Here is an 18,428-nt window from a genome sequence, read left to right on the forward strand (position 1 = left end):
AATACGCCCGAAGGCCATTTTGAATACCTTGTGATGCCATTCGGACTCTCTAATGCTCCATCTGTGTTTCAGTCCTTCATGCATGATATATTTCGGAATTATCTTGATAAATTCATGATTGTATATTTGGATGATATTTTGATTTTTTCAGATGATTGGGAGTCTCATGTGAAACAAGTCAGGATGGTATTTCAGATCCTTCGTGATAATGCCTTGTTTGTGAAGGGGTCTAAGTGCCTCTTTGGAGTACAGAAGATTTCTTTTTTGGGCTTCATTTTTTCTCCCTCATCTATAGAAATGGATCCGGCTAAGGTTCAGGCCATTCATGATTGGATCCAGCCCACATCCGTGAAGAGCCTTCAGAAATTTTTGGGCTTTGCTAATTTTTATCGCCGTTTCATTGCCAACTTCTCCAGTGTGGTTAAACCCCTGACCGATTTGACGAAGAAAGGCGCTGATGTGACGAATTGGTCCTCTGCGGCTGTTTCTGCCTTTCAGGAGCTTAAACGCCGATTTACATCTGCCCCTGTGTTGCGTCAGCCGGATGTTTCTCTTCCTTTTCAGGTTGAGGTTGACGCTTCTGAGATTGGGGCAGGGGCCGTTTTGTCTCAGAGGAATTCTGATGGTTCCTTGATGAAACCGTGTGCCTTCTTTTCTCGAAAGTTTTCGCCTGCGGAACGCAATTATGATGTCGGCAATCGTGAGTTGTTGGCTATGAAGTGGGCATTTGAGGAGTGGCGACATTGGCTTGAGGGGGCCAAGCACCGTATTGTGGTCTTGACCGATCATAAGAATCTGATTTATCTCGAATCTGCCAAACGGCTGAATCCTAGACAGGCCCGATGGTCCCTGTTTTTCTCCCGTTTTGATTTTGTGGTCTCGTATCTTCCGGGTTCTAAGAATGTTAAGGCTGATGCCCTCTCTAGGAGCTTTTTGCCCGATTCTCCTGGGGTCCTTGAGCCGGTCGGTATTCTGAAAGAAGGGGTGATTCTTTCTGCCATCTCCCCTGATTTACGACGGGTTCTTCAGGAATTTCAGGCTGATAAACCTGACCGCTGTCCAGTGGGGAAATTGTTTGTTCCTGATAGATGGACTAGTAAAGTGATTTCGGAGGTTCATTGTTCTGTGTTAGCTGGTCATCCTGGGATTTTTGGTACCAGAGATTTGGTTGGTAGGTCCTTTTGGTGGCCTTCTTTGTCACGGGATGTGCGTTCTTTTGTGCAGTCCTGTGGGACTTGTGCGCGGGCCAAGCCTTGCTGTTCCCGCGCTAGTGGGTTGCTTTTGCCTTTGCCCGTCCCTAAGAGGCCTTGGACACATATTTCTATGGATTTTATTTCGGATCTTCCGGTTTCCCAGAGGATGTCAGTTATCTGGGTGGTTTGTGACCGGTTTTCTAAGATGGTTCATTTGGTACCTTTGCCTAAGTTGCCTTCCTCTTCTGATTTGGTTCCGTTGTTTTTTCAGCATGTGGTTCGTTTACATGGCATTCCGGAGAATATTGTGTCCGATAGAGGTTCCCAGTTTGTTTCTAGGTTTTGGCGTGCCTTTTGTGCTAGGCTGGGCATTGATTTGTCTTTTTCTTCCGCATTTCATCCTCAGACAAATGGCCAAACCGATCGAACTAATCAGACTTTGGAAACTTATTTGAGATGCTTTGTGTCTGCTGATCAGGATGATTGGCTGGCTTTCTTGCCATTGGCCGAGTTTGCCCTTAATAATCGGGCTAGTTCTGCTACCTTGGTTTCACCCTTCTCTTGTAACTCTGGTTTTCATCCTCGTTTTTCTTCGGGGCAGGTTGAGCCTTCTGATTGTCCTGGGGTGGACTCTGTGGTTGACAGGTTGCAGCAAATTTGGGCTCATGTTGTTGACAATTTGGTGTTGTCTCAGGAGGGGGGCTCAGCGTTTTGCTAACCGTCATCGGTGTGTTGGTTCCCGGCTTCGGGTTGGGGATTTGGTCTGGTTGTCTTCCCGTCATGTCCCTATGAAGGTTTCTTCCCCTAAGTTTAAGCCTCGGTTTATTGGCCCTTATAGGATTTCTGAGATTATCAATCCAGTGTCTTTTCGTTTGGCCCTTCCAGCTACTTTTTCCATCCATAATGTTTTTCATAGATCTTTGTTGCGGAAATATGTGGTGCCCGTTGTTCCCTCTGTTGATCCTCCTGCCCTGGTGTTGATTGATGGGGAGTTGGAGTATGTGGTTGAGAAGATTTTGGATTCTCGTTTTTCGAGGCGGAAGCTTCAGTATCTTGTCAAATGGAAGGGTTATGGCCAGGAGCATAATTCTTGGGTTGTTGCCTCCGATGTTCATGCTGATGATTTGGTTCGTGCTTTCATTTGGCTCGTCCGGATCGGCCTGGGTGCTCTGGGGTGGGCTCGGTGACCCCTCCTCAAGGGGGGGGGGGTACTGTTGTGAATTCTGCTCTTGGGCTCCCTCCGGTGGTTGTAAGTGGTAGCGCTGCTGTCTCTGAATCGCAGCATTTATCAGGTGTGTTCACTTTTTGCAATTTTGACTGGGCTATTTAGTCTTGCTTCACCCTTTAGTCAGTGCCAGTTGTCCATTGTTCCTGGAGGATTCACATCCCTGCCTGGTCTCTTCTGCTTTGCAGTTCATTTCAACGAAGATAAGTTCTGGCCTTGATTTTTGCTGTCCACATGCTGTGGCCTTATTGTTCAGTTCTTTTTCATGTTTTTGTCTTGTCCAGCTTGGTCTGTATAAGGATTTGTTTAGCCAAGCTGGTATCTCTGGAGATGCAGATATACCCTCCATATCTTTAGTTGCTGTGGAGATTTTGTATTTTATGTGGTGGATATTTTCTAGTGTTTTAATACTGACCGCATAGTACTCTGTCCTATCTTTTCTATTTAGCTAGAAGTGGCCTCCTTTGCTAAATTCTCATTTCAGTCTGTGTATGTTTTTTCCCTCTCCTCTCACAGTCAATATTTGTGGGGGGCTGTCTATCCTTTGGGGATTTTCTCTGAGGCAAGATAGTTTTCCCTTTTCTATCTCTAGGGGTAATTAGTCCTCCGGCTGTGTCGAGATGTCTAGGGAGCGCTAGGTACATTCCACGGCTACTTCTAGTTGCGGTGTTAAGTTCAGGGTCTGCGGTCAGTACAGTTACCACTTTCTCCAGAGTACATCTCATGCTGCTCTTAGGCCACCAGATCATAACACACGCTCCAGTACTGCATGGATACTGCACGCTGTGGGTCTAAAGAGGTGTATTTGATTTTGCGCTCCCAATACTGCATTGTTGAATCCTGGTGCCGTTCGTCTCTTTGAACTATTAAAGGTTATATTTTAACCCCCCCCTATTTTGCTACATCAACAAACTACAGTCTAGCTTTTTTACGTCTCTATGTCAGCAGTGGGGCCTCCCGGGTTTCCTGCCATAGTGTTCCATTTCATTCAAATGTAGACACACAGTTTGCGCTGACAGTGATTCACCCTAAGCCTGCAGGATAGCTGGAGAGTCTTTGAAACTTGATTGGGGCTGCATATCCACCATCCGGGCTACACGGCATTGCAACCTTTCATCAATTTTTCTCTGCTGTCCGCATCCAGGGAGATTAGCTACAATGCCATGATTATGTTGTGCAATGTGGACAAAAGAGCGTCAAGATCTCTGGAGATGGACTTGTAACCTTGAGATTGATGACTTGAGAACCAAAATTGTTGAAAAATATCAACAGACAGTTCTCTGCTCTTCTTTCTGTTCTCCCTGCTTAGTGTGACACACACAATGCAAAGATTGAGTCAACATCTCCCCTTTTTATCTGGTTTCAGGTGTGATTTTCATATTGCCGTCCACCTGTTACTTGCCACACGTGAGTTTGGATGAGCATCACATGCTTGTAACAAAGTTGTTTTTCCACAATTTTGGAAAGATGCCAACAATTTAGTAAGGTCCATTTATTGGGGTTTTGTGTGAAATGATGTCCAATTTGCCCTTTTTTCTATATTTTTTTTGTTGTTCCAATACACACAGAGGAAATAAACATGTGTATAACGAAACATGGGTAATTGCAATCATTTTCTGGGAGAAACCCTTGATTTTCTGGAACAATTTCAAGGGTGCCACACTTTTTATAATGCAGTAGTGATTTTTTTTTTCTTAAAGGGAAGGTGCCACCAGTTTTCTTGAATTTTTTTTTTTAATGAAATTAAGCTTAAAATAGTAAATAAAATGTACTAATGCAATGTTTGCACTGTTTGCAAACATTTCTATATGAAAAATATTATATATTTTCTTACAAATATATATATTGACCACTAGGGGGAGCATTTTCCGTTTTAGACCTCAAGCAGCTATAGTGAGACTTACCAGCTTTACTGTTAGCTGGAAAATTGGGGCAGTACCTGATGACATCAGCATTTCCCTCCCCTTTTTGGTGGTCTAATATCCCTGGGGCAGAATGAAGAGCAGCATCACAGGGCAGAGCCATTTTGTGTGTGACTGCCCTGTGATCTGCTATCACACAAGTGGTGTGTGTGTTAGTGATGTGTCGTTCGTGAACGAGCCAACACAAAGAGCCGGCTCCCTGCTGTGAATGAAAGGAGTCGGCTCTGCAGCGTGAGTGAGCCCAGTGTTTTCTTTCTTCCTTGTCTGGGCCTGGCAGCTTCTCAGATTCAGCCAGTGAAGTGTGACTGTGACTCCTGTGGGAGGAGCAGACAGCAGAGAGGGAGAGTGGAGTCTGTGGACTGTAGATAAATACATGTTACCATGTGACCCAAAGAAAGGGGCAATATTACACTGGCTGGAGTGGCTTCCTCCCTGGTATGTGACTGTGTAGGAGGAATGACAAATTGTATGATCATCGTCATCATCTGCAATGACCTGTGAGTTACCTTCTGTCCCAAAAAAAGATACACTTTACTGTGGCCTCATCCATGGCATATATACATATATGGTACTAGATGGTGGCCCGATTCTAACACATCGGGTATTCTAGAATATGCATGTCCACGTAGTATATTGCCCAGCCACGTAGTATATTGCCCAGCCACGTAGTATATTGCCCAGCCACGTAGTATATTGCCCAGACACGTAGTATATTGCCCAGACACGTAGTATATTGCCCAGACACGTATGTATCAGGTTAAAAAAGAGTTAAAATAAAAACTAAACATATACTCACCTTCCGAGGTATGGAGTATGTATGAAGCATGTATGAAGCATGTATGAAGCATGTATGGAGTATGTATGAAGCATGTATGAAGCATGTATGGAGTATGTATGGGGTATGTATGGAGTATGTATGGAGTATGTATGGAGTATGTATGACGCATGTATGAAGCATGTATGAAGCATGTATGGAGTATGTATGAAGCATGTATGGAGTATGTATGGAGTATATATGGAGTATGTATGAAGCATGTATGAAGCATGTATGAAGCATGTATGGGGTATGTATGGAGTATGTATGGAGTATGTATGAAGCATGTATGGGGTATGTATGGAGCATGTATGGAGCATGTATGAAGCATGTATAAAGCATGTATGGAGCATGTATGGAGCATGTATGGAGCATGTATGGAGCATGTATGGAGCATGTATGGAGCATGTATGAAGCATGTATGAAGCATGTATGGAGCATGTATGGAGTATGTATGAAGCATGTATGGAGCATGTATGGAGCATGTATGGGGCATGTATGGAGTATGTATGAAGCATGTATGAAGCATGTATGGAGCATGTATGGAGCATGTATGGAGCATGTATGAAGCATGTATGGAGTATGTATGGAGTATGTATGGAGTATGTATGAAGCATGTATGAAGCATGTATGAAGCATGTATGGGGTATGTATGAAGCATGTATGAAGCATGTATGAAGCATGTATGGGGTATGTATGGGGTATGTATGGAGTATGTATGAAGCATGTATGAAGCATGTATGGAGCATGTATGAAGCATGTATGAAGCATGTATGGAGCATGTATGGAGCATGTATGAAGCATGTATAAAGCATGTATAAAGCATGTATGAAGCATGTATGGAGCATGTATGGAGCATGTATGGAGCATGTATGGAGCATGTATGGAGCATGTATGGAGCATGTATGGAGCATGTATGGAGCATGTATGAAGCATGTATGAAGCATGTATGAAGCATGTATGGAGCATGTATGGAGTATGTATGAAGCATGTATGGGGCATGTATGGAGTATGTATGAAGCATGTATGAAGCATGTATGGAGCATGTATGGAGCATGTATGGAGCATGTATGAAGCATGTATGGAGTATGTATGGAGTATGTATGGAGTATGTATGAAGCATGTATGAAGCATGTATGAAGCATGTATGGGGTATGTATGGAGTATGTATGAAGCATGTATGAAGCATGTATGAAGCATGTATGGAGTATGTATGAAGCATGTATGAAGCATGTATGGAGCATGTATGGGGTATGTATGAAGCATGTATGAAGCATGTATGGAGCATGTATGGGGTATGTATGGAGTATGTATGAAGCATGTATGGGGTATGTATGGAGTATGTATGAAGCATGTATGAAGCATGTATGGAGCATGTATGGAGCATGTATGGAGTATGTATGAAGCATGTATGGAGCATGTATGGGGTATGTATGGAGTATGTATGGAGTATGTATGAAGCATGTATGGAGTATGTATGGAGTATGTATGAAGCATGTATGAAGCATGTATGGAGCATGTATGGGGTATGTATGAAGCATGTATGAAGCATGTATGGAGCATGTATGGGGTATGTATGGAGTATGTATGGAGTATGTATGAAGCATGTGAATATGTATGGAGCATGTATGGAGCATGTATGGAGCATGTACGGAGCATGTACGGAGCATGTACGGAGCATGTACGGAGCATGTACGGAGCATGTACGGAGCATGTACGGAGCATGTACGGAGCATGTATGGAGTATGTATGAAGCATGTATGAAGCATGTATGGGGCATGTATGGGGCATGTATGGAGTATGTATGGAGTATGTATGAAGCATGTGAATATGTATGGAGCATGTATGGAGCATGTATGAAGCATGTATGGAGCATGTATGGAGCATGTATGGAGCATGTATGGAGCATGTATGGAGCATGTATGGAGTATTTTTTTTTTTTCATTCAACACATTAGCCGGATGATGGGACTACTACTGTCCCATCATTAGCTAATGTGTCAATCACTGTCAGTGTAGCAGGCATAGCCCGATGGGACTTGTAGTCCAATCGGACGATGCTTGCACACACGCATAGAGACGGGGAGAGAATGCAGGGAGGAGAGGAGGGAGAAGGACACGGGGAGAGAATGCAGCTTACCGGGACTGTGTGTGAGGAGGCGGAGACATAGAAGCAAAAGCACCCAGGGAGGGCAGCGTGTGAGGAGCAGAGGATGTCTGCTCAGAACGTGCAGTGCTTGGAGTACAGACAGAGGAGCAGGGAGATAAATCACTCGCACTCTCCGGCTCCAGTCAGCGTTTCTGTCCTGCAGCGATAGAGAGCAAGTGTATCTGTGCAGAGAGCACTGGGCTATAGTAAAATGGCTGCTAGTCACACCTACAGCAGTGAGTTGTGCAGCCCACAGAGGCGTGCCCAGCTCACTGCTAACACCTCTCCAATGTTAAAGATAGGGTCCGCGGCGGTCTATTATCTCCTATGTCCATGGGGTGCCGTATTCTGACACTGCTAGTGTCGTGCTACTGCTGTGAAACCAAGATGTCAGCCCCCAGTTCCTTCTTTCTACTGGTATAACACACGAAATCTGTTTTACATGCATTCAAATCTTGGTTATAACAGCATGTTATGCTACATTACATTCATTAATGAATGATCTACAAACGCGGTACCTTACCTTTAATTGGTGTTTTTTTTTTGTTTTGTTTTTTTAAATCTATAGAAAATGTAATGACTGCCACATACTGACCAGTAGTCGCCTGGTGAGACCAATGTCTGGTTATTGTTAGCAAAATATTTTATTTGTATTTTAAGTTGACAATGTTAAGCGGTGGTAAAGCAGCCATAACGGATAAAGACTAAGGAAATTACTCTGGGACGGCATTGATCCCAAACGTGATCCCCTCTAAGGAAGATATACTATAATTAACAGCTTGGGGCACAGAGGGGAAAGAGTGTGGTTCACTTCAAAATCACATGAATGTGGAGTAAATCCCAATGGATGAGACCTGTCCTGCCTGCATTATGAAAGGAAGGTGAACGCTTTTTTGTAATGTTATATAAATCTTTTATAGACCAGAGCGATTTTTATTTCCCAAAGAAACTACATTTTTATTTTAAATGTAAGGCAACATATTATTTCTGCTTTAAAAATGTCTAACCTTCTTACCTAATGATTGTTCTAGGCTCCCATCGGGAAAACTTTTACATTTCTGCTGGTGACTAATGCATGTAGGATGATTTTGATCTAAACTGTATTCTCAACAATTGGAGGGATTTGTCAAGGACTTAATATTGTAGTAGAAGTAATATATTGGTAATATGTGGAATTTAGCCTTGAGCAGGGGTGGATACAGTTGAAAACTATGACAGAATTAAAAGCCATTGATTCCCAGCCAGGCCATTTTTTCAAATAGGCCACAGGGCTAGATTAGGCCTCCAGCCTATAGGGTACAGGGGACTGAGGTTGTCAGCGTCCTTACCAGGGTCTCACTGACATCTGCTGGCATACAGGGCTGGCAACTGCCTAGGCACCCCGCTGCCTGAGGGGCACCCAGCCAGTGGCATGTCGCTAATAGCGGCACGGCACACAGCTGCTATGGGGCCCGTGAGTCAGGGAGACACTCCGGCGCCAGCGGAGCAGCAGTGGCGGAGCTACGGTTGACAGGAGTCAGGAAGCGGCTGATGCAGCTAAAGCCTGTGCCCGCTGCTAAAGAGAAATGAATATTCACTTCTGTCCATGCCCATGGGAGAGAAGAGCAGTGAATTTTCATTTCACATTAATAGTGGGCAGGCAGTGTTAGCCGCAGCCGCTGGTCTCTGTAGCATCTGAGCGATCACGTCTGCCACTACGAAAGAGAATGAATATTCACTGCTCTCCACACCCATGGAAGTGGAGAGCAGTGACTATTCATTCCCTTTAGTAGCAGGCACACATGGTTGCCCAGTAGCATGAAGGCTGCGTCTAGCACTGCCCGCTATTAAAGTGAATTTTTTATTTTCAATTTTCCGTACACTGTGATCCCAAGTCTATGAGCCCATACACTGCCCTGTATGTATGTTCATGCAGGAGTACAGCGCGCCTTCTTCTGAGAAGTGTATATGTGACAAGTTGTTTGAGTATTTATTGGGGGTCTTGAGAACCACAGAATTGGTGAGTTATTTCATGCCTTTTCAAATGTTAGAAAACTAAAATAAATTAAAATACCCTTTAAAATTCCTAGCAACACCCCAAGTATTGGCTGGGGGCATTTTACCATGTCCGCGCTACCCCTTTAAGAGCAGGGGCCGTGTGCACAAACTATGCGTACCATCAGGAAGTGATTTCAGCAGGACTAACCAAACCATCAAATGCCCTCGTTTGGGCGTTTCCAGCTGCCCAATCCTTTTTTTTTTTCTTCCTGAAGCGAAGTGGCCACTAGAGAGGTCTTATCCCCCTCTCCCGAATGAAAACGTATGAAATCAGTTGATACTTGAAGATGCGATAAGGATCTGCAATCATCATCTTTGGGACCTCCAACTTTCTTCGCCTGCTAACGCAGCTCAAAAATGAATTCAATGCTGTTCAGCTTTTTCTGTACCTGCCATTAACCTGAACTTAGAGAACTGCCAAATGTACGGCCAATTCATCGCATTATTGCCTACAGTGAGAATCCCCGTATAACTCTAAACCAGCCCAAGAATTCCTTACAGAGTCACTTATCTGTCAAATAGAAGACTAAGGAGTAGACGGATTTGGTGGAACCTTGCTAAATAGTTAATTGGCAGAGCTGCCCCACAAGGTCCTTTACTTCATACGAAATGCATAACAAGCTGAATAATCTCCATCTAATTTCACCATGTGCTCAGTGGACTTACAGTTTAAATATATATATTTTTACCAATTAGACCTCCAGGGACTTTAATAAAGCCTTTGCAGGAAGCATGCATTATCTAAAGCTAAATTACCTTTTTACATTCTTTCTGACACACTCTTTTTACGGTTGTCTAACAGACGCTAGAATCGTATAACTCAGTGTAACAAATGTTTTAATTATGCTCCATGAAGTCAGCTTTAGAGTCGCACACTCCGTCATTCCTCCCTCAGTCTTTGTATTTTTCTTTTAAAGTGTACCTTTGGAGCAAGTAAAGTACTTCTATTGCTGCATTATCAGTATTAGCTTGTCATTATGCGATATTATTCTGTGTGAGAACATTTTATGGCAATTGACATAACTTTTTTTTTTGTTTCAAAAAAATGAAGAAATTGCTCTTGGAACATATATTTTAAAGCATTTATTACATTACCGTATATATCTACAGTATGTGAATGAGTCAAATGTTAAATTAGGTCTCTGTAGCCTGTATTACTATGTGGCCATTCATAAAGGAGGGTTTTCTTTTAAAGTGAATTTGTGAGCAGTTTTTGCTACCCCATCTGAGAGCAGCATAATGTAAAGACTGAGACTCTGATTCCAGTGATGTGTCATTTAGTTTTTAGATGTAGTATGTAGCAGAGCTCAGAAAGCTAACCCCGCCCACACCACAGCTAACCCCGCCCACACAACTGCTAACCCCACTCGCACAACAGCTGACCCTGCCCGCACTACAGCTTTCTGTGTACATTATTTATTGACAGTCAGCTGCTAATCAGTGCTGTGGCGGAGTTGGACAGGAGGCACAAGACACATTGTCCGGCAGTGATAATCTCCTGCTGATAAAACACTGATTGAATTGAAACTACAGCACACAGCCTAGTAAGTGACACATTTCTGAAATCTGTGTCTCTGCCACTACATTTTGCTGTCCTCAGATTACATAGCAAAAGCATGCTGACAGATCCCCTTTAAGTAGTGGAAGTCCAGTGATATTATTTTTTATCAGATAAGTGATATAAAAGGTTACGCTTTTTATGATGGAAGTACAAAATAAAGGGTGCCTACGGAATGACCACAAGAAGAGGTCTTGAAAGCCAAGCGTATTAGAAAATATTAAAACACAGAAAAATAGAATACAAAATATTTGTACTAAATACTGATAAAAATAATTAGAAGCCCCAACCTTCTATAATTGTAAGTTTGCTCCACGCTTTTCACAAGACTGAAGTTAATTGATGAAATCAGAAACCTTATCGATGTTAACTCTTCATGTACTAATGTGATAATTAGGAACATGATCATTCTTTCCACGACTCGTACATAAGGTTCTATCAAGAGAGGATGATGTACACAATGCAGTTATCTTTCTCCTGAAGGTAACAAGATCATCTAAGGAGCTCCATTATAAGTATAGTCTCAGAGAAGGATTGTGATGACTTGGATAACTAGCTGTACCATTCCCTGGCCGCCGCCGCTGCTACAGAGGAAATGTAGTGTTACATGAGGCCGTTGAAATGATGATCATATGCCGTAATTAGACAGAGAGAAAGGGCTTCTCAAGATGAAACAGTCTCTTTAATGCTCAGATATTAATGGACAGAGGTGAGAACATTGTGCGGAGGTGAACCAGCTTCGTAGAAATTCCACCACAGTAGATACTTAAAGGGGATATTCCATGAGACATTCTTTCATGGCAAAAGTTCTGAAATGCTACTGACAGCTGTATTAAAGTAGTCTACAGTGTTTTTAGGACATACCGCAACTATTTTAAAGGGAATCAGCCATACAGCTGGCCAGAACTGTCAATATTTAGGAGCACAAGCATGAATCCGGGGGGCTGGGTTGTCCCTGAAGATAGGAACCTGGGGAGACCCTTTTTATAGTTTTTTTTTTTTTTTATTCCATTTGTTCCTCTTGATGGTAATTTGTGCTGCTTGGTCAAATCTGTTTCCTTTCCCATATGACAATGTAGTCACTGACTACTTTCCAATCCAGCCTTAAACTCCTAACAGGCTAAAAAGAGGCTCTGCTCCTTCACTGACCAGCAGTACTGACAGTACTGACCATGGAGTGACTGATCAGGTCTGCTCACCACCAGTCAGTGCATTAGGTGGACGTGGACATTGTTTGATTTCATATGATAGATAATGTGCCAATTTGCACATCAAATATCAATTCAAAGTGCCTGTCACTAGGTGTCTTCCTTCTACCCTAACTGTCCACTGCCTGTTGTCAAGGATAATCAGTCTCTAGCGTCAGAGAAGCTGAGATGGATATGTTCATCATGTACTGTAGAGGGAAAGAAAGAGCAGACAACAGGGCGATCCTATTAGAGGAGAAAAAAATATCAGGAACTGGTACTGCTTATTGCTTACTTAGGAGGATATGAGGCACCTCCTTAAACATCACACTCGCCCTGCCTCTTGGCTTGGAAATGACTCTCAGATAAAATTTACCAGTAAGGAAAAAATACTTTAAAGATCGGCTGCACAGCTGGATAAACTGTTAATACGGCTGTAGTAGTAGAAAAAACATTTTTTGTTTTCCAACGCGTTTCAGCACCAAACTCATGTCTTTTTCTCATGTTCAAACAACTGTTTACCTTAAAGGATGCCAGTTCAGCATTGAAATGCTTAGTTAAATAAAAAAAACCTTTTTCTACTACTATAGCAACAAGAACTGTTTATCCAGCCTTTCATCCTATCTTTAAAGTTGTTTTTTTTTCTCCTTCTGGTGAAGATAGATATGTGGTCTTTTCTATTTGTCAAACTGCATACATGTATAAGGCGGGCTTTGAGTTTGGGGCAGGTAAACGGAAGATATGAACAAGAGGTATTCATGCTGGAAGGAAGGGGATACAAAAGTTAAAGTACCTGCAGTGCTGGCAGAATGCTAGTGAAGAAGAACTACACACTCAAAAAGGGTGCATGGCAAGTTGCATAACAAGAGAATCAGGACAGTTCCTTGACATATTACATTGGTATGTGCACTTTGTTGTGGGCGGATGAGGATAGTAAGACCTGGCTTTTCTACAGGCACTACTCTTTAAACAAACTTTATTTTCTCCCCTGTATTATTGATTTCAGTCCTATGTCAGAATTTGGAGAGACAACTATAAAATGCACTTCCGTCTTCCAGCATACAAGCCAAGCCCAGCTGTGTCTTTTCCTTCTTGTATTGTTTCCTTTCAGTATTACGTAAGTGAGTGTAAATGATAGTCCCCAATGTTTGCCGAGCGTTCTACAAAACTTCATTATTAAGAAACTGCTCATCTTGTGCTCAGTAAACTCCTCGCAGCAGGCAAAGAATTGTGGGCAATTGGCGTTAATTCCCATCAGTGTTTGTTATACATGATTTGGCCCTTCTAAAGGGCAACGATAATGAGCAAAGGACATGCATAATGCGATCCCTCTGCAGACTTTCCCGCCCACACTCATCTACAGATGCAACACGCTCATAGACGGCATCAAACTGATGACGAGCGGAAAGATCACATTGCTTAATAAGCCATCTTCTGATATCCTGCCAGGGATGTGGGAAGCTCAGTTTACCCCTATTGTCTTGTAACCTTGACGACAATGAAGGAACAAAAATAAATGTCATTCTTGTCAAATTGTCAAGGTTTCAGACCGTCATGGCCAAAATGGAAGGAATTCATAAGTAAGGAAAGCAGCAATATCCGAACACTTCAAACTGTGCCGAAATTGAGTAGTAATGTCAAACTTGAAAGAAGATGTTCACTGCTCGGGTTGGATTTGCAAGTTAAGTGCTTCCCAATTATGTGTATATATTCGGAAGTGCTATTGTGCTGCTGTACGTTTTCCCATTTCTCACAGAACGCTGGTTTTCGGTTTCTAGCATTTTGGGGTTTGTGAAAACTCTGTGGGTGTCCTGCTTGGTTAATGAAAGGAAAGCTCTGTACCGGTATGCATGATATCATTTGAGTTCCATTTCTTTCTGTAATTTCCATTCCAGAAATCTCTTAATCCATCAATGCCATTCTTGGCATTTGGAATCAGCGGCATATCAGCAGGAATCCTGAGTCTGTTACTGCCAGAAACACTTAATAAGCCGATTGCAGAGTGCATTGAAGACTTACAGCTTCCTGCATACCAATTGTTAAACAAGGTAAGACATCAGCGGATGGAAAGAAAGGTACATTATCTCCAAGACGGCTTGATGTGTAGCCTATGTCAATCTAGTCGTTCTCCAGTACAACCTGCTGTGTCTACATTACTAGTGGAGCCGGCACTCGGCTCTAGTTTATACCCAACTTTAAAGTAAATTCAGGTTATATTGTGCATAATACGCTGGGCACATGATTGCTACATCTCAGTAACAACATTTTTCTTTTACGTTGCCCATGTTGTTTCTAATTGTCAAGTATGTGATGCACAGTTCAGTAACAATTACTTTGATATCTAGAGGCGAGTACTGAGAGAAGAAGTAATGTTACGTTTGTGGCTAATAAATAATATTGTTCATTTTATTCCAGTTCAACCTTGCTCACTGCAATCGGCACAGCCACAATCCTATGGACATTACTGTGCAGTGACGCTAGCTCAGTCTTCCAGCATTTTTCTTTTTTCTTTTGCTGCTTGCAACTGTTGTTGTTGTTGTTGTTGTTATTATTATTAATTATATTTATTCCATGGCGCTTTACATGTGAGGAGGGGTATACATAATAAAAAACAAGTACAATAATCTTAATCCATACAAGTCACGACTGGTACATGAGGAGAGAGGACCCTGCCCACGAGGGCCCTGCCCACGAGGGCTCACAATCTACAAGGGATGGGTAAGAATACAGTAGGTGAGGGTAGAACTTGTCGTTCAGCGGTTTGGTCTATCGGTGGTTAATGCAGGTTGTAGGCTTGTCGGAAGAGGTAGGTCTTCAGGTTCTTTTTGAAGGTTTCCATGGTAGGCGAGAGTCTGATATGTTGTGGTAGAGAGTTCCAGAGTATGAGGGATGAACGGGAGAAATCTTGTATGCGATTGTGGGAAGAGGAGATAAGAGGGAAGTAGAGAAGGAGATCTTATGAGGATCGGAGGTTGTGTGCAGGAAAGTACCAGGAGACGAGGTCACAGATGTTTGGAGGAGACAGGTTGTGGATGGCTTTGTATGTCATGGTTAGGGTTTTGAACTGGAGTCGTTAGATAATGGGGAGCCAGTGCAGGGATTGACAGAGAGGAGAGGCTGGGGAATAGCGGGGGAACAGGTGAATTAGTCGGGCAGCAGAGTTTAGAATAAATTGGAGGGGGGCGAGAGTGTTCGAGGGGAGTCCACAGAGCAGGAGGTTGCAGTAGTCAAGGCGGGAGATGATGAGGGCATGGACTAGGGTTTTTGCAGATTCTTGGTTTAGGAATGTACGGATCCGGGAAATATTTTTGAGTTGAAGTTGTCAGGAAGTGAAAAGGGCTTGGATATGTGGTTTGAAGGAGAGATCAATGTCTAGGATTACCCTGAGGCAGTGAGCTTGTGGGACTGGGGAGAGATGACAGCCATTTAGGGTATGTGCACACGTATTCCTGGCCACTGCGGATTTTTCTGCAGCAGTTTTGATAAATCTGTAGGGCAAAAACACAGCGTTTTTGCTGCAGACTTACCGCGGATTTACCGCTGTTTTTCTGCGGTTTTCACTGCGGTTTTACAACTGCAGTTTTCCATAGGGGCAGCTGTAAAACCGCTGTGGAATCCGCAGAAAGAAGTGACATGCTGCGGAATGTAAACCGCTGCGTTTCCGCGCGTTTTTTTCCGCAGCATGTGCACAGCGTTTTTGGTTTCCCATAGGTTTACATTGAACTGTAAACTCATGGGAAACTGCTGCGGACCCGCAGCTGCAGAAACACTGCGGATCCGCAGCAAAATCCGCATCGTGTGCACATACCCCCTCTTTAATGGATAGTCCTGTTGGGGGAGTCGAGCGAGATCGGGGAAAGATGATGAATTCTGTTTTGTCCATATTAAGTTTTAGAAATCTAGCGGAGAAGAAAGATGAGATGGCGGACAGACATTGTGGGATTATGGTTAGGAGGCTGGTGATATCTGGGCCTGAGATGTAGATCTGTGTGTCGTCGGCATAGAGAGAGGCAAAAAGTTTTGATGGAGAAGAGCAGAGGCCCTAGGACTGAACCTTGCGGGACCTCGACAGATAGGGGGCAAGGTGAGGAGGTGGTGTGCAAGTGGGAGACACTGAATGTTCGATCTGTTAGGTACGACGAAATTCAAGATAGAGCCAAGTTAGTGATGCCTAGGGATGAGAGGGTCTTTAATAGTAGGGAATGGTCCACTGTGTCAAAGGCAGAGGACAGGTCTAGGGGGAGGAGGACAGAGTAGTGTCGCTTGGTTTTGGCAGTTAATAAGTCATTGGTGACTTTAGTTAGGGCAGTTTCAGTGGAGTGATGCGTCCGGAAGCCAGATTGAAAGTGGTCAAAGAGGGAGTAAGAAGAGAAGTGGGAGGACAGTTCAAGATGGACGTGTTGTTCCAGTAGTTTTGAGGCATAGGGGAGAAGTGATATGGGCCAATAGCTAGAAGCAGAGGATGAGTCAAGAGAGGGCTTTTTGAGGATAGGTGTGATTGAGGCATGTTTAAAGCTTGTGGGACAACTCCAGAGTTGGGCAAATATGTTCGGATTCGGTCGCCGAGTGCCCTATTCGTGCCAAATTTATGTTTAATGATCGATTCCGAACATGTTCTGTCATTTCTACTCACTTTGACTCCAATGACGTTCGGCTGTGTTCGCCGAATATTGCAAAAACAATATTCGCCACCGATCATAATCGGAACTGAATTTTTCAACATACTGGCCTATCCTTAGTATAACCCATCCATGTCAAGACCCCCAAAAAACTGTTTAATCACTGTTTTAGGTTCTGCATTAATGATGGTGGGAATATAAACCAGCTCACCCGTGATGCATAAACCAATTTTCGGGAGCACGGACCCGATGTGTCCAGGCGTATAGAGTCCAAAAAAGAAAAGAATGTCCAGCTTCACCGAATCCGTAAAAAATAGTTTTCTTTATTCACAAGCTTTTAAGCATAGAGGATACAGACTTCAGCACAAGCCATATGGGTAAGAATCTCAACGCGTTTCTGGAGACTAAGCTCCCTTAATCATGACATTAAGGGAGCTTAGTCTCCAGAAACGCGTTGAGATTCTTACCCATATGGCTTGTGCTGAAGTCTGTATCCTCTATGCTTAAAAGCTTGTGAATAAAGAAAACTCTTTTTTACGGATTCGGTGAAGCTGGACATTCTTTTCATTAATGATGGCGTCCATTTCTGTTGGGACCACCATCGATCATATATTAATGACCTACTGTTAAAGGTAACCTGTCAGGCGATTCCTGTTGCCCTGCCTGCGGCAGCATGAATCACAGCTTGGCTGCACGATTGCAGCCTGGTATATTGCTTGCAACATCTGGCCAAGGACCACAGCCAGAGATTAGACTTGTCCAGCTCTTCTCAGCGCTTCTTCAGGTGATTGCCAGGTCTTTCGCTTTGTATAGTCAATCACCTCTAACAGTGCTGGAAAAAGCTGTCAAGGCACGGCGCCGGTCTGGTCTAGTCTCCAGCTATGATCACCTGCAAGATCTTCAAAGTTTATTTTCCATGAAACCCTAGAGCATTGTAGAGGATAATATACCTAGCTTTAAACATACAGCCGGGCTCTGCTTCATGCTGCATTCAGTTTGGGCAGCATGAATGGCCTGGCAGGTTTCCTTTAAGTAAATCCATCAATGTCAAAATCATTAAAGCGCCACTCTACTGTATTTTTTTTCATTTCTGTGCTGGAGTAGTCTCTGCTAAACTTAGTTCCCTGACCCTAGTATTATATTTACCAGCCAACGTCTTCAGCTCTTCCCAACACCAATCCGATCCTGCGGCGCCATTTTGTGACCGCAACCTCTGAGTGATCGGATGTCAGAGATAACTGTCACAAGCCCTCAGTGAAAGTTTTTGAGAGCCTCGTTCTGTCCTAGTGCTGGCTCTTATAGACTTAGATTGAGTTGTGACTTCTGGATCGCCAAGCAAACACTAAAGGCATCTATAGGTCACAAACTACTGGAGACCAACCGGAGCTGCGCTGGTTAATATGAGACTCGGGGCAGGGAACTTAGTTTAGAAGCACCACTCCAGCGCTTATTATTATGGAATTTCTTTATTCCTGTAATACTGCATTTATTAGTTTCCAGACCCCTGCTTTACCCCAGTCTATTTGCTGTCCTTCATGTGCATTGATATCAGAACTTACTCCATTGGAGTACTGATGCTGGTAGTGGAAGGGTCAGCCGCGGTCTCCTCTCTGAGCGTTCTGTTTATCCTTTTTAGAGAAGAACACAATAGCTAGACCAGTGCATTTCTAAGCAAGTGGAATATATTTTCCTATAATACATTATAAAAGGAACTTGACAGATGTC

At 43.2% G+C, this 18,428-nt stretch overlaps 1 protein-coding gene across 3 annotated transcripts in view; it reads left to right on the forward strand.

Annotated features, from left to right (window-relative positions):
* The window catches only part of LOC143769920 (solute carrier family 22 member 15-like), a 278,504-nt gene that overhangs the window by 245,010 nt on the left and 15,066 nt on the right, over positions 1 to 18,428 (forward strand). For 2 of the 3 annotated variants that reach the window (XM_077258975.1, XM_077258976.1), the window contains exon 11: positions 13,980 to 14,132. The exons of the other annotated variant lie outside the window; for it this stretch is intronic. In XM_077258975.1, coding sequence (XP_077115090.1) covers positions 13,980 to 14,132 — 153 coding nt within the window. The remainder of the gene's footprint in view (positions 1 to 13,979; positions 14,133 to 18,428) is intronic. 3 annotated transcript variants of the gene reach the window in all.

This window comes from Ranitomeya variabilis, chromosome 4 (genome assembly GCF_051348905.1).
Source record: "Ranitomeya variabilis isolate aRanVar5 chromosome 4, aRanVar5.hap1, whole genome shotgun sequence".
Lineage (NCBI taxonomy): Eukaryota > Metazoa > Chordata > Amphibia > Anura > Dendrobatidae > Ranitomeya > Ranitomeya variabilis.